At 44.3% G+C, this 25,647-nt stretch overlaps 1 protein-coding gene across 2 annotated transcripts in view; it reads left to right on the forward strand.

Annotated features, from left to right (window-relative positions):
- The first annotated feature begins 211 nt into the window (after positions 1-211).
- Positions 212-25,647, forward strand: part of MYLK (myosin light chain kinase) — a 305,994-nt gene continuing 280,558 nt past the window's right edge. Inside the window, exon 1 of one of the 2 annotated variants that reach the window (XM_054044298.1) lies at positions 212-538. In XM_054044298.1, the coding sequence (XP_053900273.1) occupies positions 431-538 (108 nt within the window). In that variant the 5' untranslated portion in view covers positions 212-430. The remainder of the gene's footprint in view (positions 539-25,647) is intronic. The other variant, XM_054044297.1, reaches the window with a different exon arrangement.

Genomic DNA, 25,647 nt, shown 5'->3' on the forward strand with positions numbered 1-25,647 from the left:
CTGCTCTTGGGAGTAAGATTCCTTTTCCTGGGATCTCTCCAATCAGACTCCTTTCTGTACTGCCTGATTCCTGCCTGCGTGCTCCTTTGATCTCTGGGATAGCGCGGCAGGCTGCTTGCTGTAGGGATCTCTGAGCTGCGGAGGAGGTGTGCGCTCTGGGTACCGAGCGGTCTCAGGTCAGGCAGCTGCATTCGTCTCCACTGCACACACACAGCTCTCACCCCTCCCTTGTAGGTCACCAACGTTTGTTGTCAAAAGTGCAGCAGGCTGTCTCTGAAACTTTTTCCCAGCGCGTGCACAAAACCCGCCTTCCCCAGCCCAAACCCATGCACACATTGCCTAATAAGGCTCCTGCTAACGCTAAGGCATTAACTGGCTCCGCGTTTCTCGCTGTTGTGAGGGGCAGGGAAGTTTTAAAAACCCCACTTGGATGGTGCAATTGAGGAACTCTGCAGGAGGAGGAAGGGAGCTGGCTGAAGTTTCCTCCGGGTCTCTCTCTCCCCCAGGAGGCTTCCCAGAGCAGCCGCGGCAGATCGCAGTGAGTAACTCCCTCTTTGCCCATTCATTCCCCGGCTCTCGGCGCTGCTCCTTTCTGAACCACCCGCTCCTATTGCTGGCTGGGGAGAGACCTTGTAAATTGCCCGGCGCGGGCGGCGAGCCAGGGAGCAGGTTGTGTCTGAGCCGCCTTCCGCCGGGGGCAATTCTCCTCTGCCTGCAGACTCGGCCTGATTGGAAATTACTTTTGCAAACAGGGTCCGCTTCAGCAGCAGGGTCGGTGCACGCGAAGGAGCCCAGCTCCCTGGCTAACTCGGTGTGCTTTCAGCTGCTAGCAAGCCGAGCCTGAGATCGCTGTGGGCTCGGAGCTCCTTGGAAAGCTCTCGCATGTGAATGCGGGGTACTGCATGGTTTGATTTCCCTACCCATGCAAACCAGTTTGCCCAGTGTTTTATAAAGGGGTTGTGGGAGTGGGCTCGAAACCAGCCGGTGTGAAATGCCCTGGCTGGGTTTAGAGCTGAGAGGAGAACGGGAGGGAATGAAAACTTTCCTTCTCCCAGCCCTAGCTCTGTGTGAGAGGCCGTTTGGAAACCAGTCGCGAGGTGACAGTGAGGGGGAGAGACAACAGGAAGCGACATTGCAGAGCCTGAAGCTGTTTTGCATCGTTTGGGATTTTGTGGACAGGGACTTTGCAACTAATCTCCCGAGCGAAGGTCAGAGCTCCTCCTTGGCTAACGCACACTTCAGTGCCATTTATTTTTATATTCTCATGCTTCATACAAAGTAGCACATACTCCCCCCAGAGCCACGGTCGGATTTTGTGAATAGCTTCTTTCATAGTAACTGTATTTCAAAAGGCTGCCCAGAGCTGATTTCTCTCTCAATCCGCTATTGTGTCGTTTAAGTGGTGCACTCACGCGAGAGAATAAAGAGATGTGCTCAGCTGAGGTTTGAGATGCTGAGGAAGAAAGGTGTTCCGGATGGCAGGAGCTGCAGGGAAGAAGGCTCTTGTGCCAAGTGTGGGGGAGGGAGGAAGACAAACACAGGGACAAATCCTCATCTGATGTAAAACACCCTAGCTCAATTGAAATAAAAAATGTACTGAAGTCAACGGAGCAAGGGTGATTTACCCCATCTGGGATCTGTCATGGAGATGTACCCTAGTACTAAGCGGCAGCCAGTGATAGAAAAATACAGTTCATGTTCCAGCAGACCCTGATGCCAAAACACTGATGCACAAGAACTGGACGCTTGAGTAGCCCTACTGAAGTCAACAGGGACTTCTTGCATAAGTAGAGAAGCATGTAGTTAAGCACTTGGAAGACCGGAGTCTTGGTTTCCCACAAAATTAAAACCTCTCCAGCAATGGTGTGATCTCTGAAGTCCTGTCTCTTGCAAAACTCTCATAGGAGTTGTGCATCATTTGCTCAGGATCGATCTCAGAAACTAACACATGGCTCTTTATTGGTTCTGGCCCTGTATTTTTGGGGGGAAGTTTTTTTGTTTTGTTTTCTTATCAAGAGCTAAAGCTTGGGCATCCCATGAAGTTCTGCATGATTAAGGACTGCAGGACTGAGCCTAGATTACCAGGAATTCATTATTTTGAAAAACAAGTAGTACAGCATATCCTCTTATCAATTATTAATTAAAAAAAAAACCACAAATGTCTTCTGTTTGCTAGCGGCAAAGACTTGTCTAGAGCAGATTTCAGTGGGTTAGGTTGTAATTACCACCGCAACTACTTTCACTCAAACATCTTTTGGGTCTTTAAAATATAAAGTAAGTGCATTCAGATACATAGAAATGTTTCTTCCAATGTATACTTATGTTCTTTGAAGTTTTAAGATTTTTTTATTGTAATATTGTGGACTGTTAACATAATTTTTATAGTGTTGCTCAAAGCCCTGAGTGCCTCATCCCGGGGTTAAATTCTATTGACCATATTCAGATATAATGCATAAATAGTGGTGGAAGGGGGTGGGATACTTAAAATTATTAGCTTGCTGGGAGGAGGGGGAAATTACTTCTCAGCACTCTAACTTCATGCCATAGAGTAGCACACTTTGGAATTCTTTTCCACTTAATCCTCCCACCTCCTGTCTGCGCACATCTGGCTATTAGCTTGGCATCACTTCCTGGATGGAATGGCATGAAATTGACTAGCAAAGTCTGGAGATCTCTGATACAAAGATGGGTACATTCTCCCTCTAAACTATCTGTTCCTTGTCTGTAAAGTGCAAATCAGGTCCCCAGACCAAGTATTCTGGCTGGGTGCAGGGAGATGCTTAGGGAGAAATACTCCTCCCAAGGCTGAAGAGTGGTGGCAGAGTTGCTCCAGAGCCTAGAACATGCCCTCTACAAGGGAAAGGGCTGGAGGATAAATGCTATGTTAGGTTCCTCTTTACCCTGCCCCTAAATTATTCCAAGCAAGCAGCCCGTGCTGAGTTGGGCTAAGTGACCTGCAAGGGGAGATATTCCTTCTGCAGTGACTCCCCAAAATTTGTCCTTTGCCCGTTGGTGGTGGAACCATGTGGGTCCCTCCATTGGGACCCCTCTGGCCCTGGAGATAGGGGCAGACTTTGCACCTAAATGTTCAATAAATTCCCAGCCTGCAGATACATTTTCCTCCTCTGGTTTTCCCCACTGGTTGGATTATTACTGTATTTGCTAAACATACTTTGGTTTGTAGGCTTGAGATCTTTTCCCCTCCCGCAGCTAGGAAACTTACAAATAACTGGTGGAGTCTAGGAGTGTCCTGAATTGGGAGGATTTGTCTCTCTTAAGCTATAGTATATTTACTAGTAATTCTCTATCACCTGGCATTTTTCAGTAATATTCAGTTTGAGCCACCCCAATATTATGCTTACTGTTTCCTCCTTATCTCTATACAGGGAGAACTTTTAGAGCATTAGTTAGCTGCATTTAAGTTTTATTGTAGAATACTCAGTATAACCTTTCCATAATGAGCTCTTGCCTCAGTGGAGTATGAACATTCATTCCCATAGCTCAGCCCTCTATCACGTGAGCTATAGGAGTAACACCATTAGCTAGTACCAGTAGTAGGCTGTTTGCTACAAGGGGATGTGATACACCCTGGGCTAGTGTGGCTTACTGTAATAATGCTTACTGCTTTCAGTGCAGCCAGAACATCAGAGCTAGGATATTATGTAAATGTGAGAGGCTCACTACGGTTAATATCCTCACCCTAATCTTTATTGGCCTTGTAGGGAAATCTCAAAGGGTCTGCTGCCAAGGAAGTTTGGAACTTGATACTCTACTGTTACAAGCATTTGATGTGTTTCCCCCTATGTGTACTTGCCCCACTATATGATGCAATTGAAAATGCAGGGGATGGTCTAATAAGATTCCTCTGACTAGCCTGTGTAATGCTGAAGGTGAAAATATTCCCTAATAACACATGACTGTGTACCATTTGCTCAGGATAGATTTCAGAAATTAACACATGAATCTTTATTGATTCTAGCCCTGTTTGGGAGGAGGTTTGTTTGTGGTGGTGGTTGTGGTGTTTTGTTTTTCTTACCAAGAGCTATAGAGCTTCCTTTGGACAGAGATTCTATTCTTAAGGCCAACCGAGAGCCCTAACCAAGACATGCAGGCTAAATGTACAGTGCTAGAAAGATTATATATCAACAGTTACAAATTACTTTCAGAACCCTCCTAAAACTAATTGCAGATGCAAATGGGGTTGAGGATTTGGGGAGAGTTCCAACGCACTCAAGCTGGGAGTGATGGGATCAACAAACAATTGGAGCTATGATGATGCAGGCCATACAATAAATATATATAGATGGGTATATGCAGAGTTTTGGGCCCAGCTCATTAGAGAGATTGGGGCCAACATTTGTATTCTGAGCCCCTCTCCGCTCCACAAGTTAGTGGTTGTTCAGATTCAGGGATTTGGTTTGAGCCTTAGAGTTGTCTCACAGTAGAGAAGAGAGGCCAGGTGGGTGAAGAATCTTTTATTGGACCAACTTCTGTTGGTGAGAGAGATGAGCTTTTGAGCTTACGCAGTGGATCTAAGAAGTGCTCTGTGTAAATTCGGAAGGTCATCTCTCTCACTGACAAAAGTTAATCCAATAAAAGATACTACCTCACTCACCTTGTCTTGTTAATATCCTGGGACCAACATGGCTACAACAACATGACATGTCTCATAGCAGAGAAGAGATGGGAATAATCTGTAGTGAATGTACAGGCCAAAACCACTGAATTTAGGCTATGCCTACACTTAAACTCTGCACCACTGTAGTGCTTCAGGGTAGCCACTTCCTACAGCGGCAGGAGAGTTCTCCCATCACTGTAGTTAATTACCACCTCTCAGAGGTGGATTAGGTTGACAGAAGAATTCTTCCATCAACCTACAGCTGTCTACACTGGGGGTTAGGTTGGCTTAACTACATTGCTTAGGGGTGCAAAATGTTCACATTGCTGAGCAGCTTAACTGGGTTGACTTAATGTTTTAGTGTAGACTGGCCTCACGTCCTTTTGATACCCTAGCTCCCAGACAAATTAAACACAACCTGTAGTGTGCAGTCTGCGGTCACACTGTGGGGTCTTCTTCAATCCTGGCCTGAACCCTGCAATCATGGATGGGACTGTTGACTACAGTAGAGAGCCTGTCTATAATAATTATCTGCACATAAATGCCTCCACAAATAGAATAAAATACTAACTGTGAACCCATATCAAAGATGAGACTAAAGATGTTACTTGGCTGATTAGTGAGTTGCTGAACATTAATTTCTGATTGCAAACTTGAAAGGTTGATTGATAACTTTGTTCATAAAACAGGTCATAAGGTACTAATTGAGACATTTGTCTTTTAATGAGCTAAATCCAGCAGTTCTGATGCAGGCAAAACTCCCATTTAAATTAGTGGAAATTTTGGCTAATAAAGTTTTGTATTCATAATTATTTATCAACTATTTCTGCCTCTGGAGATTCTCAGGGACTGCTATTTCTCTCTCTCTCTCTCTCACTCACACAATGATGGAATTGCATTGATGTAAGTGAGGGTAGAATCAAGCCCTTAATAAACAATTGAGGGCCTGATTCACAGAGATTAGAAGTCAATAGGGAAGACAGCTGCAACCCTGAAAATTAAACCCTGAAATTCTGGAATAAATTTAGCTTACACTTCTGTGGGGGGGGAGATTCTGTGAGAAACTTTCTCTCAGTGATTTATTAACTGAGGCTTTTCAGGTTTACTGGAATTTAAGATGTGAGCCTAATCTACCTTTTGTTCATCCAGTTTGCAGGATTTAAGATTTTAAGAGGGTCTACAGAAGCTTCTCCCTCAGACTGCTTATTTAATTAAAGCGTCTTTGTGCATTATTTACATCTGAAACCCCCATATATCTGAGAATCTTCCATCTGTCAGAACAATGGTTTAGGAATAAACATCTTGAAAGGTATCTGGTCAATGCTTCATTGTGAATAGAATCAAGGAAAAGAAATGGAGATTTGGGCCATAATTTTGAAACTTGAATGCCTACAGATCGGCACCTGCATCTGTATTTAGATACCTACATAGCAGTTGCTTGAGTTTCTGAGATGCTGAAGTGACTTAAATGGGAATTAGGGGCTCTCTGTACCTGTGAAAATCACAGGTGCCTAAATGTGGATTAAGGTGCATGTGCTTAGACATCCAAACTGGGGGAACTTTGGCCTTAAAACCAGCTGTCACTGGCTTCCATGGGAATTCTTCAGAATAAGCACACAGAGGATCAGACTCCTCATATGCTGGTATTGGTTATGCTTTAATAGTTCAGGAAATACAGTCTGGAGGCTGCAATCTTCTTCCCCCTCTTCCAGGGTGGATTTGATTTAAATCACTGTCAGGAAGACTCGATTTAATCATGGATTTCTATATAAAAGTGAATTCTTGTTGGTTGTTATTACCTTAATACATATACTTCACAACTCAGAGATGTGGGTTTCGTTTTTAGACGGTACACACTATACATTTTTAAAGTGATTTATTTTGAAAACTTTTCAGATTAGTTTTACAGCTATATCAGAAAATGAATGATTGGTTATTTCATTTACCAAAGGTAATTGAAGCAGATATTTATGAAGTCATTGGGAGGTGAACTATCTCCAATTCAACAGGTTAATCATTAATATTTAGAGGATTTTCTTCCCATGCTGTATTAGGAGGAGAACATCACCAGACAGTCATTTAAATTGTTTTATTTAACTAAAACAATAATGTTATGTATTCTGGATTTTTTTCTTCAACAGCAAACATATAATATTTCAAAAATTCTTGTTTTGTTTTTAGTTAAACATTCAAGTTTTTTAAAATCAGGTTTGTTTTTGTTAAAATTGTTTTTAACTAAAATAGTTAAATGAAATATTTAAAAAAACAAATTAAATCGACTGTCAGCCAGGTCAACATGAGAAACTTAAAATACTGGCTTCTGCAGCTAACTCAGTCGTCTTCACTTTCATTTTCCTGTTTGTTCATAATCTGGAAAAGAAAAAAAAGCTTTCCTGCCTTTTTTCAGGTCCCAAATCATTTCTCAATTTGGAACGAATTAGTCCAAAGGAAGAAAATATTCTTTCTACACCAGCAGAAGCTATTGCTGTTAAAAGTGAGATTATCACTTCAACAGTCTCTGAATCCAAGTGCTTAAGTGACTTTCACCAGTTCACTGGTGTGATTTTTCTTTAAAACATCATCAGCTAACATATCTTGCTTGAATGGTTCACCCTTAGTTCTGAAGTTTATTATAGTTGGCATTATGGAGGGACGATTGCTGGATGTCCATGTCATAGCCGACTCCTCTTCTTCAGCAGTTAAGGTTTGCCCCTGGTACCAAGTATTGAGAATATTTGCAAGAAAATGAGCTGGAGCTAATGCTTGTCCCATTTGTTTTTTTAATGCTTGTAATTTAACTCTGTCATTGCATATTTCTCTTTTTAAGATCTCACTCAGTTCCTTCCAAATTTCAACAGCATCAGCAATAAAACAGCTATTTCCCTGCATTTTGTTCAAGGCTACAGAAATATGCTTCAGGGTACTCGGCATGTGTTCAACATTTCTCTTAAGCCCAATGTTGAGAACTTTGGCTGTGATGGTGCCATCTATTTTCTCACGATTTTGTTCACAAACTGTCATCAGATTAGGCCAGTTCTTGATATAGTGCTCAAAACAGTCCACTACTGAGTTCCATCGCACATCTTGTGGGAGAGTTAGCTTGCTTCCTCCCACTTTTTTCAGAGCAGCTGCTGCAAAGTGGTTGTTATGGAAGTATTTTGCAATTTCAACAACATTAGCCTTTATTCTGGAACACTGAAGTCTTTGGCTAGAAGGTGCATCAAATGAGCACTGCAACCATATGTTATTAGCTTGGGACGCTCTTCAGAATAATTTCTTCTCATCTTGGAGACATTTGCAGCATTGTCTGTGACCAAGCTGTGTACTAAACATTTGAATTTTTTTCACAGTTTGTTTATAGCATTTATATTCTGCTGTGTGTGCATTTCCAGATGTATCAATTGTTTCTGTAAGGAAGACATTCCCTTCTTCTGTTGTCACACAAGCACCTACAACAGGATCATTGTGGACATTGCTTTACCCATCAAGACTCAGGTTAACAATTTTATCCTCTAGACCTTTTGCACACTGCTCCAGTTCTCTTTCATACACTTTATCCAGCAATTCGCCTGCAACATCTGTTCTGTTGGGTGAACTGTATCCTGGTCTTAATGACTGAACCATATTAATGACGTGTGGGTTCTCAATCCTACAGAAAGGAGAGTTTGTTGCATAAACAAACCGGGCAATTTTTTCATCAATTATCTCTTTTTATAATCTGCTGGTTCTTATCACAGATTTATCTATGGTTGTTTCTGCATGATGGAGATTTTTTTTTTTCTTTTTGCTACAGGTGAGATGTACTAGGGTTACCATACGTCCGGATTTTCCCAGACATGTCCGGATTTTGGGGGTTCAAATCCCCGTCCGGGGGGAAATCCCCAGAAGCCGGGCATGTCCGGGAAAATCGGGAGGGAGGGATGGAGGGCTCGGGCGGGGCCTCTTTGGCCGGGCCGGTGCGGGGCCGGGCCGGGGTCGCGGGGCCGGGGGCATGGTGCCGGGCCAGGCGCGGGGCCGGGCGGGGAGCCGGGGGCGCGGTGCCGGGCCGGGAGCCGGGCGGTGCGCCGGGCCGCGGGCCGGGGTAGCGGGGGGGGTGCGCGGGGCCGCGAGCCGGGCCGGGGTAGCGGGGGGGTGCGCGGGGCCGCGAGCCGGGGTAGCGGGGGGGGTGCGCCGGGCCGCCGGGCCGGGCGGGGAGCCGGTCCGGGGTAGCGGGGGGGTGCGCGGGGCCGCGAGCCGGTCCGGGGTAGCGGGGGGGGGTGCGCCGGGCCGCGGGGCCGGGCGGGGAGCCGGTCCGGGGTAGCGGGGGGTGCGCCTGGCCGCAGGGCCGGGCGGGGAGCCGGTCCAGGGTAGCGGGGGGGTGCGCCGGGCCGCGGGGCCGGGCGGGGAGCCGGTCCAGGGTAGCGGGGGGGTGCGCCGGGCCGCGGGGCCGGGCGGGGAGCCGGTCCGGGGTAGCGGGGGGGTGCGCCTGGCCGCGGGGCCGGGCGGGGAGCTGGTCCGGGGTAGCGGGGGGTGCACCGGTCCGGGGTAGCGGGGGGGTGCGCCGGGCCGCGGGGCTGGGCGGGGAGCCGGGGGTGCGCGGGGCCGCGGGCCGGTCCGGGGTCGCGGGGCCGGGCCGCTGGGGGGTGCGCGGGGCCGGGAGCCGGTCCGGGATAGCGGGGGGGGTGCGCTGGGCCGCCGGGGGCCGGCAGTGCTGGGCGGGCTGGGGGTGGTCGGCCAGGGCTGGCACCCCAGGGCCCGAGCCGACCCAGGCTGGCGCCGCCGGGGGGCCAGCCTGGGCCGCGCCTGCTCCCCCCACACCCCCCCTTACCAGCTTCAGGCTTCCCGCGAATTTAATATTCGCGGGAAGCAGGGGAGGGGGCGGAGACTTTGGGGAGGGGGCGGAGTTGGGGAGGGGGCATGGGCGGGGCTGGGGGCGGGGCCGAGGCCCCATGGAGTGTCCTCCATTTGGAGGCACAAAATATGGTAACCCTAAGATGTACTGTGGCTATGTGACCTACATTATGTGACTGAAACACTATCATTGGCAGATAACTCTGAAACTATAGAAAATGATGGTGATCTTGAAGGTGGATAGTCTTCAGAATCCTATGTGTTGAGGATGGATTCTCCTAAACCAAATAAGTCAGTGCAGTTATTTAATTATTATTACCATACTGCTTATTTAATATTACTCATTGCATTCACTGACACTCAGTACTACTTTAAAGGTGAAATTGTAAATGGAAGCCTCAAATCCCTTTTGGGGCCTCAAATCCCCGTCCGGGGGGAAATCCCAAAAAGCCGGACATGTCCGGGGAAAATAGGGAGGCCGGCGAGGGGCGCGGCGGGGCCAAGGGCACAGGGCTGGCGCGGTGCTTGGCCGCCCCGGGGGCACGGGCACTTGACTGGGACCGGGGTTGGCGCAGTGCTGGGCTGGGGTCGGGAGCGTGGGGCTGGCGCGGCGCTAGGGGGTGGGCGTGGGCGCCAGGGGCCGGGCGCCCGGGGGCAGGGGGCGGGGGCCGGGCGCGGGGGCCAGCGCGGTGCTGGGCCGCCCTGGGGGCCGGGCCGGGGGCGCGGGCACTTGGCCGGTGGCCAGGACCGGGGTCGGCGCGGTGCTTGGCCTGGGCTGGGGCCGGGGGCATGGGGCCGGCGCGGTGCTGGGCCGGGGGCACGGGTGCTCGGCCAGGCGGGAGACACCGGGGCCTGAGCCTCTTGCCCTGGGCCAGCCGGCCGCCGAAGGGAGCCACTCGGCCAGGGGGGCTGGACTGTGCCGCGCCGCACCCCGCCCAAGCTTACCTGCTGCCTCCCTGTTTCAGGCTTCCTGCAAACATTTGATTCGCGGGAAGCAGGGGAGGGGGAGGAGCAGGGGGCAGAGCATCCAGGGGAGGGGGCGGGGATGGGGGCGGGGCTGGGGCACCATGGAGTGTTCTCCTTTTTAAAAATTAAAATATGGTAACCCTACTCAAATCAATGAAGGCTACACTCGGAAAGACCTCAAGACTTCTGGAATACGCTGCTCAAACAGTTTCACTTTTGTTTCTACTGCCTGTCCCTCCCTTCTCACATTTATCTCCAGAGTTCTCCTTGTCCAGATCTATTCCGCCCCCAACAATCTCCTATTCATTTAACTTTTTGAAACTTTGCACTTTTAGAGAGAGGTAAGGGATTGCCTCTGTGTACACAAATTTGCAGAGGGACAATAGGATTGAGGTCTGTTATTTCTCACCTCTATATATTTATTTAAAACCATTTTTGCTGTTAACAAGCATGTTATCTTTGGAGACCCAAATCCAGAGTTTGAGAACTGCAAAACTAAGCATCTCTGATGGTATCTTCTAGACTGAGCACTGAGTCCCATTGGGTAGCTAGAAAGATTAACCTAAATAATCTATACAGAAGCCCCTGGAACCCCATAAGATTGGGTCCCTAATCCATGAACTATTGGCACTCATTTACAAAACATTTCTTAAACATTACATGACTATATTGTCTCATACTATAGAATTAGCATTTATAATCCCTATTCCACAACGTGATATCTTAATTAAAACTATCTTTAGATTGGGGTTTTTCCTCAAAAAAGTTCATTTAAAAAATCATTGATTTTTATCCACTCTGCCTCCTTCCCCCAATTTATGGTTTATAGTTTCAAGCATCAAGTTGTCTTCTGAACGAAAGCAATGAGATTCATCTCTTGCCAATTGCAGTTAAGCGCTTAGTGTTACACTGCACATTCAGAATACTCTCTCGCTGAATCCCTTTCCCAGTCAATTTGCTGCTACATGTTTTTGTATAATGACCCCAATATTGCTAAAGTTCATTGCAGTGTGTCGGCTCTTTCAGAGCTGTAGAGATGAGGCCAGCAAGCAAGCTGCTGTTCTTGCACTAGCAGTTGTCTTGACCCCGTCACCTCTTCTGTGACTGGATTAAATATATTTGTGCCATATTAATTCTTCAGCCAAGAAGTGCCTTTTGTGTGCATGGGGTTTGGCTGGTTCCAAGGGCTGACGGTGCTTTCAAAATTACTATGCCATACTTGGTGATATAGTTGATGTGCCACAGGATTCAGAATGCTCATTGACTGTTGGTTTTCAGTTACTTGTACTTTATTTAAAAAAAAAAGGGGGGGGTGTGTGGCAATTAAAGTCCTCCCCATCTATCCCAATTGTCGTTCATTCTGGTATAACATAATCTGTGTAAGGAAGAGGAAAGGTGCTTAAAATCCACAAAAGCCCTACTCAGGGCAGTGCCTTAACAGTGTAATCTAGTCCCTGGTTGAGAGCCATGCCAGTTAATTCTGTCCCTCAGGCTCCTGGCAAGTTGTCTGTATCATGATTCGCTGTTTCTTATATGATTTACATTAATAAAGAAGGGCCCATACCAGGTTTGTGTGGGATGAAGGGAGTCCATCATAATGGGGGACAGTTGAGAAGAATGAGCAGGAGGGTGTCTTTTTGGTATCGTCTGTCTTGATGTTGGGCCAAATTCAGAAGTCCTCACTCAATTTTGCCTCAGTCCTATTACCTGCTTAGGTAAAACACTCTCATTGGAGTCACTGGGAGATTTGCCTGAGTAGTGCCTTAGGCAAAGCTAAAGGTAGGTTTCAGGATTTGGCTACTCTAGAACAGGGGTTCTCAAACTTTTGTATTAGTGACCCCTTTCACACAGCAAGCCTCTGAGTGTGACCCCCCCCCCCCATATAAATTTAAAACATTTTTTTTATATTTCACACTATTATAAATGCTGGAAGTAAAGCGGGGTTTGGGGGTGGAGGCTGACACGACCCCCCCCCAGTAATAACCTCGTGACCCCCTGAGGGGTCATGACCTCCAGTTTGAGAACCCCTGCTCTAGAATGAATTAAGCACATCACACAGAAACTTGACCCAGCAAATATTATTATTGAGGAAGTCTATGTACAGTGGTCCTTGATCACCTCTAAATTCAGTCAGTTACATCATTATTGCTCATTGTCATAATGATCAGTGAAATATGATGAATATCATGTTGTACCTGACTGGATTTAAAGGAGGCCAAAGGCCCTGTTTAGAGTAATACTGTTACCAAGCTCTTATATTGTATAGTGCAGGGGTTCTCAATCAGGGGTATGTGTACCCCTGGCGGTATGCAGAGGTCATCTAGATATTTCCCAGTTTTACAACAGGCTACATAAAAGGCACGAGCAAAGTCAGTCCCAACTAAAATTTCATACAGACAATGACTTATTTATACTGCTCTATATACTATACACTGAAATGTAAGTACAATATTTATATTCCAGTGAGTTTATTTTATAATTATATGTTAACCATGAGAACGTAAGCAATTTTTCAGTAATAGTGTGCTGTGACACTTGTATTTTTGTCTGATTTTGTAAGCAAGTAGTTTTTAATTGTGAGGTGGAACTTGGGGGTACACAAGACCAATCAGACTCCTGAAAGGGGTACAGTAGTCTGGAAAGATTGAGAGCCACTGATATCGTGCTTTTCTTCTTATAGCACTTTACAAAGGAGGTTTAGTGTCACATATTCCCATTTTATAGATGTGGAAACTAAGGCGTACAGAAGTAAAGTTGCTTGTCCAAGATCACACGGCAGATTAGTAACTGCAGAGCTGGAAGATCTCCTGACACCCAGACCCGTACCCTATCTGTTGGACCATAATGTTTTCCAGTATACACAGGCTACTTAATTCAGCTAATCATTTAGAACACAAAGAATTGGAAAGTAGAAAAGGCTGGGAATGTTGAATGTTCAATATAAAAAGAGAGAGTGCGATATTAAGGCTTTACTCCACTTTCTCTCTCATCAATCACTTCCTGAAAATAGAATTCTCAAGGTTCCTATACATAATCGTGCTATAATGCCCCTAATGGGAAGCTATTTAGCATAACAATGGAGGTGTCATCATTGATGATGTTGGAGGAAACAGAACTAATATAGTATATGTATTTTTTTTCTCATAAAGCTAGCAAACTGTCAAGGAGATATCCGTTCTTGTCCATTATCTGTTATTCTGTGACAAACAAAACTAATTATGTTGCTTTTCAATGCTTTTTGCTTGTTGGCTCGTTTTATTACATGGGAAACACTAATGTATATAAAGATTGGGGAGATTTTAATAGCTGATGCATTAGGATCTTTGTCAAACGCTTCCAGTTGTTTTTTGCTCCATCTGTGATACAGAGACGGTTTTACAACAAACCAAGAGGCAAAAATAACAAACTTCCCTCCAGGGCTTCAAAAGTTAAGTTATTATGAAGCTAAACGCAAGCCCAGGACAAAGATTTCATCGTCTTAAAGTGGAACTTTTATATGCTATCTTTTCCTGTCAGGTTCTGTTTTATCCCACAAGACCGGAAATACAGCTTTGCTGATTTTTGATGAGGTATGTAACTTCCTGTCCTCTAAGAGTTTCAGCTATGTTTGACCAGAATGAAGTGGTTCAAGATGATTGAGTGGACTGAAAATTCCTGTTTTCCTATAATGTTAGGATTTCTGGATGTCTTTATTGATGTCTGTAGTTTATTCATTTAAAAAAAAAAAAAAGAATTGAAGCTCGTCCACCAATATGGAACCATTCAGTGGTTTTTTCCTCTCTCCAAATAACTATAATTTAGTTTGGCCTAAGCTATTGTATTTCCTTTCTTTGCGACCCCTCCCCCTCCACGTTGGCCTTCCATAAACTTGCCCATTTTCGTAGTCTATAATAAAATGAGTTAAACAAAAATTGAATGTAGAGGCTGCATGTGGAAAAAACCCAACCCATGTTTTTGAAAATGTGTGGATATGCACAGTTATCATTAGACTCTCTCTGAGACAGTGGCCAGAGTGGGAAATTACCCTGTCTGTAGAAGAACATTAATCTGCATACTCCTGTGGTAAATCATGTGGCAAACTTTAGATTGGCTGTCAGGGGGTCTCTCTGAAACCTTGAACGATTTTGTCAAAAGCTCGGCATCATGAAAAGCTGGTGCCTAACAGCGAAATAGATTGACGTGTAGCATTCGGTATTGCAGTCTGGCTCACCTACCAGTACTGCAATCTAGGTCACCAATATCTTGCAGTGTTTTTTTTTTGTTTTTTTTTAGTCTATCTTTAGTAGTAATCTGGATTGCTGCTGCGTAGGAGAATTGCTTGTTTTGCTAATATGATGAGTGGACTGTCCTTCCCACAGGAAAGCCAGTAAAGATCAAAGGAGTATTTGATCGCCAGTAAAAGTGCATGATGTTGTCATTGATTAGTATTGTAATACTATGTGGGAGCCATTGTTTTGAACCATATGAATCAATCTCTGTGTAATGCTATTCAGGGAAACTCCTAATATTGCACATACTTCTCTATACACACAATATATATAATACATATTTTGCATTTATGTGGCACATTCCATTGCAGGATCTCTTAAGACTTTACAAATTAATTAATTTGTGCTCTAACACTCTGAGAAGCAGGTGAGCCTCGTTATTCCAATTTTACGGAAGTGAAAACAGAGCCAGAAAGTGGTTTCTCCATGGTTACACAAGAAGTCTCTGGACATAGCTACAAATAGAACCCTGGTGTTCCTGATAAATATTCCTGTGCAGTAATCACAAGACCATCCTTCCTCCATAAAAAAATGTGCTTATATCAAACGGGAAACCAGTGTTAAGCAGAAGCCATATAGAAATATTTGTCCTAAACAGACACATAGGGAAGATGAACTTGTGTTGGGTGAAGACATTCAACATGAATTGTGGTCCAAGTGATCTGCTTAATGAAATAAGTTTAAACAGATGATGATGTTGCTTAGCCAATTCCAGTTAGTGTTAACCGACAACCATGCACTAACCGAGTAACCTGTCCAATAGTGTAAAATTAGTAGTTGCTACTAGTTTTTTATTAGCCTTGCATTTTGTAAACTTCTCTGGAAACATTCTTTGGCTGGCATTGCTCTGCTCCCTGATCACTTTCTGTTCCTAGTCTTGTTTTCCAGACTATTTTGATGTCTTAGAACTGATATTAGCGGGGTTCAGATCAGTGTTCGTAAACTTTCTCTAATGCTTTTGGCAGCTTTTCATGTTCATGAACTCTTCGTGATTCTGCAGCTCAGCATCTTAAACAAGCTGTTGAAGGGAATGGGAAGACTTACTCTGCTAGTAATAAGCATCCCTTTTGTGGTGCGGGAAAAACCATATTTATCACATTGGAATACCAGAAAATAAAGGTAATGTGCATATCCGTTTCACCTTGTCTATTGAGTTGCAAGCTCTTTCGCCCTGGGACTATCGGGTAATCTGTGTTTGTACAGTGCCTAGAACAATGGGGCACCATTTTCAATTGGTCCTTAGGCACTATGGTAATAAACATAATTAATAATAGTATCTCAGCGAGGCTGGTGATATTGCCCGTCCGAGTCAATCCTAGCCTGTAAATAAGGAATTGCTGATGGAGAAACTGAGGCAGAGAGCGGTAAAGTGATTGAATGTAAAGGTGAGACAGTGACAGAACTTGGAACCGGGGAATCCTTTTTCCCAGGTCTACTGCTTGCTAGCCATTAGACAGCACTCCCTCAGTAGGAGCAATCGACCTAAAGTGGGAACGAGAATTAGGGATACAGAAATCTGGATGTAAGATAATAGAAAACACCAGGCTACACAGTGAGAAATACTTGCTATATTTTTGTCATAAGGGAGGGTGAATACTTGATGATTGTTCAATATTTTTCAGTGCAGAATTGGGTAGAAATATCCTGTTTTCCTAGGATAAAAACAATATTGAATAAAAAGTATTCCTGGGGCATGAGGGCAGCCCAGCAGACAAAAAGTCCCTGTATTTTTTTTTTTCAAACAGCAAATTTCTGGTGAGTTTAGTTGCCATGGAAAATATTGTGTAAATTATACCTTCCCCCATCTTTCCCCCCACTGGACCACCCTTCATTAGCTCATGCTAGAAAGATCTGTGCTGTATTGCTGAATGTCTAGGTTTCAAACCCTGCTGCCAATCCACTTAGACTATGGGGTTGTCACGGTTGGACATGTTCTCTCTGTGTAGTTAGACCTTTACAGATTCCTTCAGTTTGCAGTGTAATAAATCTGATAACTTTTCTATATTCCATTGTTGTATGCAGTGTAGCCATGTTGGTCCCAAGATAGTTGAGACACAAGGTGAGTGAGGTAATATAATTTATTGGATCAATTTGTGTCTCATAAACAGAAGTTGGTCCAATAAAAAGATATTACTTCACCAACCTTGTGTCTCTACTGATGAAAAGTGCTATATAAATTTAGTCTCGAAAGTGCTTTTCAATGAAGGTCCGTATCATTACTAATTTACAGAGGTGGAAACTGAGGCATAGGGCAAAGTGACTTGCCCGTGATCATCGAGTATGTCAGTGGCAGAGCAATGAATAGAACCCAGACATCCTTAGTGCCAGTCCCATGCTCTCTCCACTAGACCACAACGCCTCCAATAGCAATCTCAATTATTGCTTGACTGCAGAATGTTCTTTGTTTTGTTATAACTTTGTTATAGCTTGTTCTGTGTAGAGACATGCCTTTTAAGTATGAAATACTAATTCCTGCTGATGGTCCCTTATGAATTTCAGTATTGCAATGTCTGTTGTAACAAGTAAGCCAAGGTCACTGTCAAATGTTAATATGTTGCCGTTCCGATTCTATTCCACTTTGCAAGTCACTTTTGCTTTCAGCTGGCTTCTGTTTTTCAGTTCAGTGAGGTATGGGTATGAATGTGCTGTGTGTCCTGGAGGTTGCTATGGTAATACTGTAGCAAAGCCCTGTGTTGCTATTTAACATGCAAATAGAACCTGTGCTAGAATGGCTACCTTTCTGGGAGAGCGGCAAAGAATATAACAACATAGCCTTGGGGACAAGGGAGGGAGGGAGGCAAGCAAAGAAATGTGCTGGGATTGGGTTTTCTCTGAAGGAAACTATAGTTAGGTCTTATTTCTGTAGCACTTTTCGTTGTCCAGGAATCCTAGGATGTAGAGGAGAAAATGTGGGGGAGGGGAACAATCCTCCTTAGACCGTGTCTAAACACAAAATAAAATTGATGTCGTTGAAACAGTATAAAACCCCTGAGTGGACAGACTTCACTTGCATGCAAGGCAGGCTTATATCACTGTAGTTTAAGTTGATTTCTTACTGAATTCAGCTAAATCAATATGAGTAACATTTAAAGCAATTTAAGACTGTCCACACAGGGGCATGCACAGGTTTAAGTAAAAACACATCTTTAGTTTAACCAGTGCAACTTTAGTGGTAATGTAGACAAACCCCCAGTCAGCCCTGTATTCATTCCAATAACCAGTATTTGACTAAAAAATATTTTCCAGAAAGAAGGCATCCTGTCTTGATTTGAAGACCTCAAGATACCGAGAATCCACCACTTCCCTGGATAGTTTGGTCCAAACCCTCAATTACGCTTAAAAAAAAAAAAAATCCTTATTTCTATTTTGAATTTGTGTGGACTTAACCTCCAGCCATTGGTTCTTGTCCTGACTTTCTCTCTTAGATGAAAGAGCCCTTTAGTACCTGGTATTTTCTTCCTGTAAAGGTGCTTATACACTGTAATCAAGTCCCCTCTCAATCTTCTTGATAAGCTACATGGACTGACCTCTTAAACCATCTTAAATGTAAGATGCTTCACCACCCAGCTCTCTAATCATTTTTGTGGCCTTTTGCGCCCTCTCCAAATTTTCAACATCCTTTGGAGGGATTAAACGAATCTCTCAAGAGTCAAGCCCAAAGTTCATTTCCCCTTCCCTCCCCTCCAGACTCTTGTGTGATAACAGTTAAATTTGCTGAGGGGATGCAGTAAATAGGTTTGTTATGGTCTTATTGTTAAATGGACTGTAATGCTGGTTACACTAGGTGATTCTCTGAAATGGTGAATTCAACCCAAAAGCTGGATGTTTTCTGTGTTATTAAAAAATAAAGTAGGCTCATGGGTTGATCTTGATTGTATGTTGTTTTCATAGCTCAACCCCTTCCAGTCTGTAAAGATGCTTGTAGTCATTGACCCCTAATGACAATCTGGTTAATGTTTTGGGTTATGCTTATACATTGTGGTGATATTGTTTCCAGCTGGCTTCCTGGCAGACAGATTGGCAACGAGTCAGTCTTTGTGGTGAGGGGGCCAGATTTATATGGAGCCTGTCTCAGCAAATCAGCACCAGTCAGAGAGTCACCCTGGCAGAAAAACAGTAGCCTTGTAGTAAACTCGGTTATGTGGATGTACATTATGGAGTGGAATATGGTAAAACAATACCATTTCTGTGTTATTAATGGACACTGTCTGTTTTTTTTTTCTTTAAAACCAAGATATAATACCTGCTGAGCTTTTGGGAGGCATGGATCTGTGTCTTCCCAGGTTCAACACACCCTACGCACATGAATTGCATGTGGTAATCTCAGAACATTCCATGTGGTTAATACAGTACTTCATAGAACCATCATTCAGGTCATTTAATTCAGTTGGCACCTCTGGCAACAACTGTGATGAGAGATCCTTGGGGGACTACATTTTTATTTCCCCTAGTCTTTCCTGGGGTTATGTTTTAATCAAACTCAATTAGTTGGGGTCAATAGAGGGATTATTGGGTGAAGCGTAATGGCCTGTGATATAAAGGAGGTCAGACTAGATGATCTAAAGGTCCCTTCTGGCCTTAAATGCTATGAATCTGTGACACCAAGCCTGGTGCCCTATCCACTGGGCAACACTGTCCAGGAATCATTCCTTAGTGACAGCAGTGTGTAGCTTGCATGAGTGGTCATGTGTGTAATCTGTTCGGTTTAACCCACAGAGATGGTCAGGGAAACAGCCTGTGGAGAGCCCTGTGCTTCTTCCTATTACAGAAATGGGGAGCTCTGCCTTATCTCCCTCTCCCTGGCCTGGGCAATGTTGCTTCTCCTCTGCTATGTCTGAAGTGGGGACTGTGGGCCTGCTTGGGGACATAAGAACTTGAAGCAGCACTTCTTCTCTTTGAGAGACAAGATGGGTAATATCTTTTATTGGACCAGTTTTTGTTGGTGAAAGAGACAAGCTGAAGAAGAGTTCTGTGTAAGCTAGAAAGCTTCTCTTTCACACAACAGAAGTTGGTCCAATAAAAGATATTCCCTCCCCCACTTTGTCTATTTAATATCTTCGGACCAACATGGCTACAACAACAGTAAACAGCTCCTTTTCCGTTGTACTCCTTCATCCTCCCTCCTTGCATTTTCTCACCACAGGATAATGTGACAATGACTTCAAGACCCATCATGACACCAGTAAAAGTGGTGACGTGCCTGTGACAGGGTGGCGTGCCCCTTTAAGTCCCAGGAGGCCTGGGGTGGGCAGGCCAGCTCCATCCAGTTACTCACTCCTTGACACACTTGGACCCTTAAAAAGAAAAAAGTCCAGCAGTAGGGCAGTAATTGGGGAGGAGTGTAGACCAACTGCTCCTTTCTAAGGGCTCAGAGCCTTTTGTAGAGGGTTGTCTGAGAAAAAGACCCAGGCGAAAGCAGAGAATCTCCACTGAAAGGCCTAAAGGAAAACAGGTGCAGCTTCTAGGTCTCTTGTGGGAGGCCTTGGGCAAGGAGCCCAAGTGAGTATAGGGCCAGAGGGCCAGGGTGTGCCTGGGGCTAGTGTGGACTCATGGAACTAAGAGGGAGGCAAAGGGGATTCTTTATTGACCCTAGTGAGACAGCTGGAGAGAACCCCTGGCATCAAGGGAATAAGGAATGTGGTGTGCTGTAATACAGGGGAGGGAAAAAATATTGACAGGCCTGAGTGTAAGGCCTGTGGACATTGGTACCCTGGAAGGGGTTGGGGCTAACTGAGACTTAGGCTTGGTGTACACTAACAACTTATGTAGGGATAATTACACTGCTGAGGGGTGTGGAAAATCCACATCCCTGAGCGACAGTTATAGTGACCTAACTCCCAGTGTAGATGGTGCTCTGTCGATGGGAGGGCTTCTCCTGTCAACATAGCTGCCGCCTCTTGGGGAGTTGGAGTACCTACACCGATGGGAAAAGCCCTCCGTCTGTATCGGTAACATCTTCACTGAAGCCCTACAGTGGCCCTGCTGCAGCCTTTCAAGTGTAGACAAGCCCTTAGCCAGAGGTCTGTCACTGAAGCATCCCAGAAGGCATTGGCGCTGGGGTGAGTCACAGAAGACCAAGGGAAAACTGAGGAAACTCTACTGCAATGCCTCATTCTGTCTTGAGGGGATGCTGTGGGACAATGAGTCTTGCTACATTCCCTTGAATAGGTTGATCTAATTAAATCCCTAAAGGGACAGTGGTGACAGGCCCCTGAAGAGAGAGGATGTAAAATCCCTTGCCTTCTAGGGAACTGCTAACAGGTGTTGGCCTTTAAATGAACCATTTCTCTTCCTAAAACTGCTTCCTCTGCTTCTATCAAATGTTGATGTCTAGTCTGGCATTAATCACTATATTACCGACCAATGGAGACTAGGAGCTTTGGAGGAGGAGGGTGTGGGAAAGGGGTCCTCTGTCAGTTCAGAGATGCCATACTTTGAAAGATTGTCTCCATACTTTAAAAAAGGCACAAGACTACTGTCTGACTAATTCTTGATGCAGTGTGTTTTTAGTGGCGGCAAGGGAGATGAGGGATGGTTATAGAAAGAAATGCTTTGGTCACAACTTGAATCTTTAATAGCAGGTTTTGCTGTGAGGAAGCTCTGAGGCTGTGGTGGTTCTTGGCCAGCTAGTGCTATAAATTTGTGTGATATATTTTTTTTAGAGAGAACTCAATAATGTTGTCTGAAGTTGGGATTTCTTACAGCAAATGTGGTTTCTATTGCAATATCTCACCTCCATCCAAGGGCCTGGCACCATATTCTTCTACTTCATGAGCCAGCTCAGTTCTTGCTTGGAAAACCCTCACTCCTTGTAGACCCTATTGTCAATGCTCCTATTCCCTTCTATCCCAAGAACTACAGGCTTCCATCTCTTTCAGGACATGCCGCTTCCATGCCCGTGTGTGCTATTCCCATTGTCTCTGCAGCATTCTTTACCAGTGGAAATGCTTTAAAAATGAGGAGCAACGTTTATTAAAAAGAAAAGGAGCAAATCAACCCTCTTCCCAGGGTTATAAAACAACTTAATTCCTGGTGCAACTCCATTGACTTCAGTGGCGTTGCATCAGAAGTGTGTCTGGCCCGTTGTTTCATTGCAGTAACTAATGGCAACTCTCGAGCCTTTAATCCCTAGGGAACCCTTTAGTGAGAAGGCTCTTGAGGGGAAATTTATCCCAAATCCATCTTGCTCATGTAAATGTATTTTGAGAACCCACAGCAGTTTATAGAGTACAAGAGAGCATGAATATCTAAACTGCGGAGCTAGCCTGGATCATTAGATGGAGCTGGTCGCCCTGACCTGTGGGAAGATCCTGTGGTAGTGTTAGAGGCTAATATCCTCCATGGGAGGAGAAAGGATGGTGTTGATGCTTAATGCTATAGCTGTTGGAGGGGAAAAAGCAAAGGAATTTTGGCTTTATCCACCTAAGCCCAGGAAATCCAAGTTAAGGCTAACATTCCATACTTAATTCTTACAGTTGTGGGCAGGAAAGGGAGCAAGTTCAGTGGTATGAGGATAAAGGCAGAGGGCCCAAATCCGCCTTCAGAAATGTAAGCACAACCTTTAATTTTAAAGGAAACTGCACAGCTCAATTTGAGGGCAAAACGGAGCTTCAGAAATATCTGCTTTCAGTTGGAATCTCCAGTGTCTTGATGGCTTAACCCAGATCTTTGTTGTTCAGAGTAGTTTCTTTGCATGTAATTATCTTAATAAGGGATGGGAAATAAACAAGGCTGCAGTTGGCAAGATCTTTCTTGAGGGATGTTTGTAACAAGAAATAAAATTTGCTAATAGATAAAGTGTAAACAGGAAGCTCCCCAAATTGGGCTTCAACCTAATCCTACACCCCTAGGTATAGAACCTGGCCTTCCCAAAGGCATTCTCCCAAGCAGCCATTCATATAGCTCTGCCCATGAGACACCTGTACACAACAAGGGAGAAGTTGAGCTGGCATTAAGCCTTTGTACACCTGACAATTCTCCTCATGTTCATGCTCACACACACTGGGCTGTGGCAAGAAACCAAAGAGGAACTCTACTAGCTGGCCCTGGGTAGCTGTAATTCTGCACCACCTCTTGAATCCTTGGAAACAAGTGTGGTGTTCATGCTCTCTGTGTTGAGAAACCTGTTGTGCAGAGCAGTAGTTTATGGAATGACCTGAAGTGATGGATGATGAACCTTCATTTGAGAAATTGGGGAAGAGGAAATTGTTTGCAGTTCATTATGCTTTTCATAGCACCTAGAAACCCTAAACTCCCGCCCACCCCCCTTATTGTGCCAAAGAAGAAACTGGGAAGGAGGTATGATGTTTATTCTTTGGTTCTTGATCTTTGTGAAGAAATTTTTTTTCAGAAGTGCCTAAGTCTCTCGTATCCTGGGACCATCATGGCTACAACCACACTGCAAACAACTTATGTAACGTCATCCTGCACCATAGAGCTCAATAGGAGTTTTGCAGTTGACTGCAATAGGAGCACAGGTGTGTGTGTGTGTGTGTGTGTGTGTGTGTGAGAGAGAGAGAGAGAGAGAGTGAGTAACCCTTTTGAACCCAATAGGGCTACTGGTGTGCATGACTGTTTGCAGGTTGAGGCATGAATGGTTAGGCCAGGGTGACAGACTCACTTCTAATCTTGCATCCACGACTGTCTTGTTGCATGACCTCAGACAAGTCCCTAAACCCCTCTGTTCCTCAGTAAACCAGTATAATCTGTAAAATGGGCATAAGATATTTACCTGCCTCCGAGAATGTGATGGTTTAAATGTTAAAGCTTGCAACAGCATTTGAAAGGTCCTATATAAGTGCAAACCCACCAAATAAACAAACTTTTTTATATTTAAACAGTATCTGGAAAAGGAACTAGTTTGCTTGGTAAAAGCCTGTCCTGTTTCATTGTCGAAAAACAAACTGAATCTGTGTGAAAACATATTTCCTTTTGAGGGCTACATCTTGAGTTCTTTCACACTCAGCTTAACTGAAGCTCAGAAATAATTTAACATTCAAAAATGGCAGATATTTCTCTTTTATTCCTCTTTCTCCCCTACTCACCGCCCCACAGGATCGCTGTGCTCCAAGCCAAAGTGAAACTGATATGGATGTTCTAATAATGTCTGAGGTAGGGAAGGAGTATTTGGTCAGCTAATCATTATTATCCCTGTGGTGTTTAACATGACACACCTTAGAACACACAAAATCCATACCAGCCAATCCCCCTCCCCCAATTCTGAAACAAATCAATTTCAAAAATAAATTAATGAAACCTACCCTGGAAAAGTGCCAGACGCTCCATGAAATCAGCTAGGCACTTTGCTATTTACATGGAATGTGCTCTGATTCTGTGGCACTGGGCAGCCATGTAAAACCCTTAGATAGCTCAATATTACAGTTTGGCTCCTCTCCATTTAGACATGTAGGAGGACTGATTACAGCCCATGGTTTATCAGCTAGTAGTAAGTGCCATGGGGTCCATAGCTAACCCTTGCTGATCTCCTCTGATGGGTTAATTTGGAAATTGTATCTAATGCAAGTGCAGAACTATTCTATCCATTAGCTTTATCGCATTTGGGTGCAATCAGTTGTACAATATCAGGGCATTGCAGGGCAGAATTGCCCTCTTCCACTTACAAACAAATCCCTAAGGAAGAAAAAATGATGGGAACTCTGATAGTCAAAGATCTGCAACTACAGAATTTTGTGTGCATCTGGAGTTGATAGGCTTCTTTGTAACCCAGTTTGCTATGCAATCCTCTATATGTCTAACCTAGGAATCCTCTGAGAGAGGTATGAGCACATGTGATGCAGATATGGGAAGATGAATTTTTAGCAATTGAGTGGAAAATGAAAAGACAAGCTGCTGAATGAGTGGAATTTGCATTAAAAACAATGTAAGTGTTTTATACTTTACATAGTCTGCTTGGTAATACATACTGTCTTAAAGATCACTAGCTAAGAACTGAAGAGGTGAAACAAACAGACTCGTTTGTGTCAGGCATTGGTAGTGGGGGAGAGAATCTTTTGAAGAGTGGGGTGGGGAGTTTAAAAAAGACTAACCCCAACAGAATCTTAGATTAGTTGAGGTTCAGTGAATGGCTTTGTTGAAAATTCAGGGAGAGAATTTAAATAGAGAAGAGCTGATAAGGTGCAGGGCATCACAGATCTGTTTCCATAGTGACATTGTTCAAACAGAGGCTTAAAAGAACATGAATACCATCTCTGTTGAATTCTATAAGCGATACCAATCTTCCAGTGGGGGATACCAGTCATTGTTTTGTGTGATGGTTTTCCCCTCTAGATTGGGGGGGAGGGAAAAGGGGGTTGTGGGTAGACAAACTGTTGGTTTGAATGGCTACACTTTTCCCCTCAAGCCACTAGGTTCATTCTTTCTCTCTTTTTGATTGGCATAGAATTCTTAAGGAATATCCATATAATATGTAATAAAGTTTTTTTTCCTCTCTCTCATTTATATAATTCTCTCTCTCTCTCTCTCTTATTTTTTATATATATATATACACACACACACACACACACACACACACTCTGAAAACTTGGGAGTATGATTCAAGAAAGGGTCCTTATTTTGCTTCTTATCCGTATTCCTCGCTACTTGCATCCTTTTATCAGATGCAAGAGAAGATTCATTGTAAAGTAGCCTGGGTGTAATTGTAACTTTTTACCTTTCCACTCCACCTGGCCCTCAATCCCAAAACACAGCATATCTGATGGAAAATCCAACAGTAGCTTCCTTTTTTTCATATAAAGGTCCTGATGCTCTCCCATTGATTTCCCTGGGAGCAGGCCCTTGGCACATAGCTGTTTCAAGTTACAAACATTGGTTTTTTCCTTGTAAAAAAACTGCAGTACTGCAGATTTCCTTTCCATCTCAAAGTAAGCTCTGAAAATAATCATAAAACCTTCAGTTATAACTTACATCCTGCATATTTTGAGATGAAAAGCATACCAGTCATATCTG

The sequence above is a fragment of the Malaclemys terrapin genome, chromosome 11, assembly GCF_027887155.1.
Source record: "Malaclemys terrapin pileata isolate rMalTer1 chromosome 11, rMalTer1.hap1, whole genome shotgun sequence".
NCBI lineage: Eukaryota > Metazoa > Chordata > Testudines > Emydidae > Malaclemys > Malaclemys terrapin.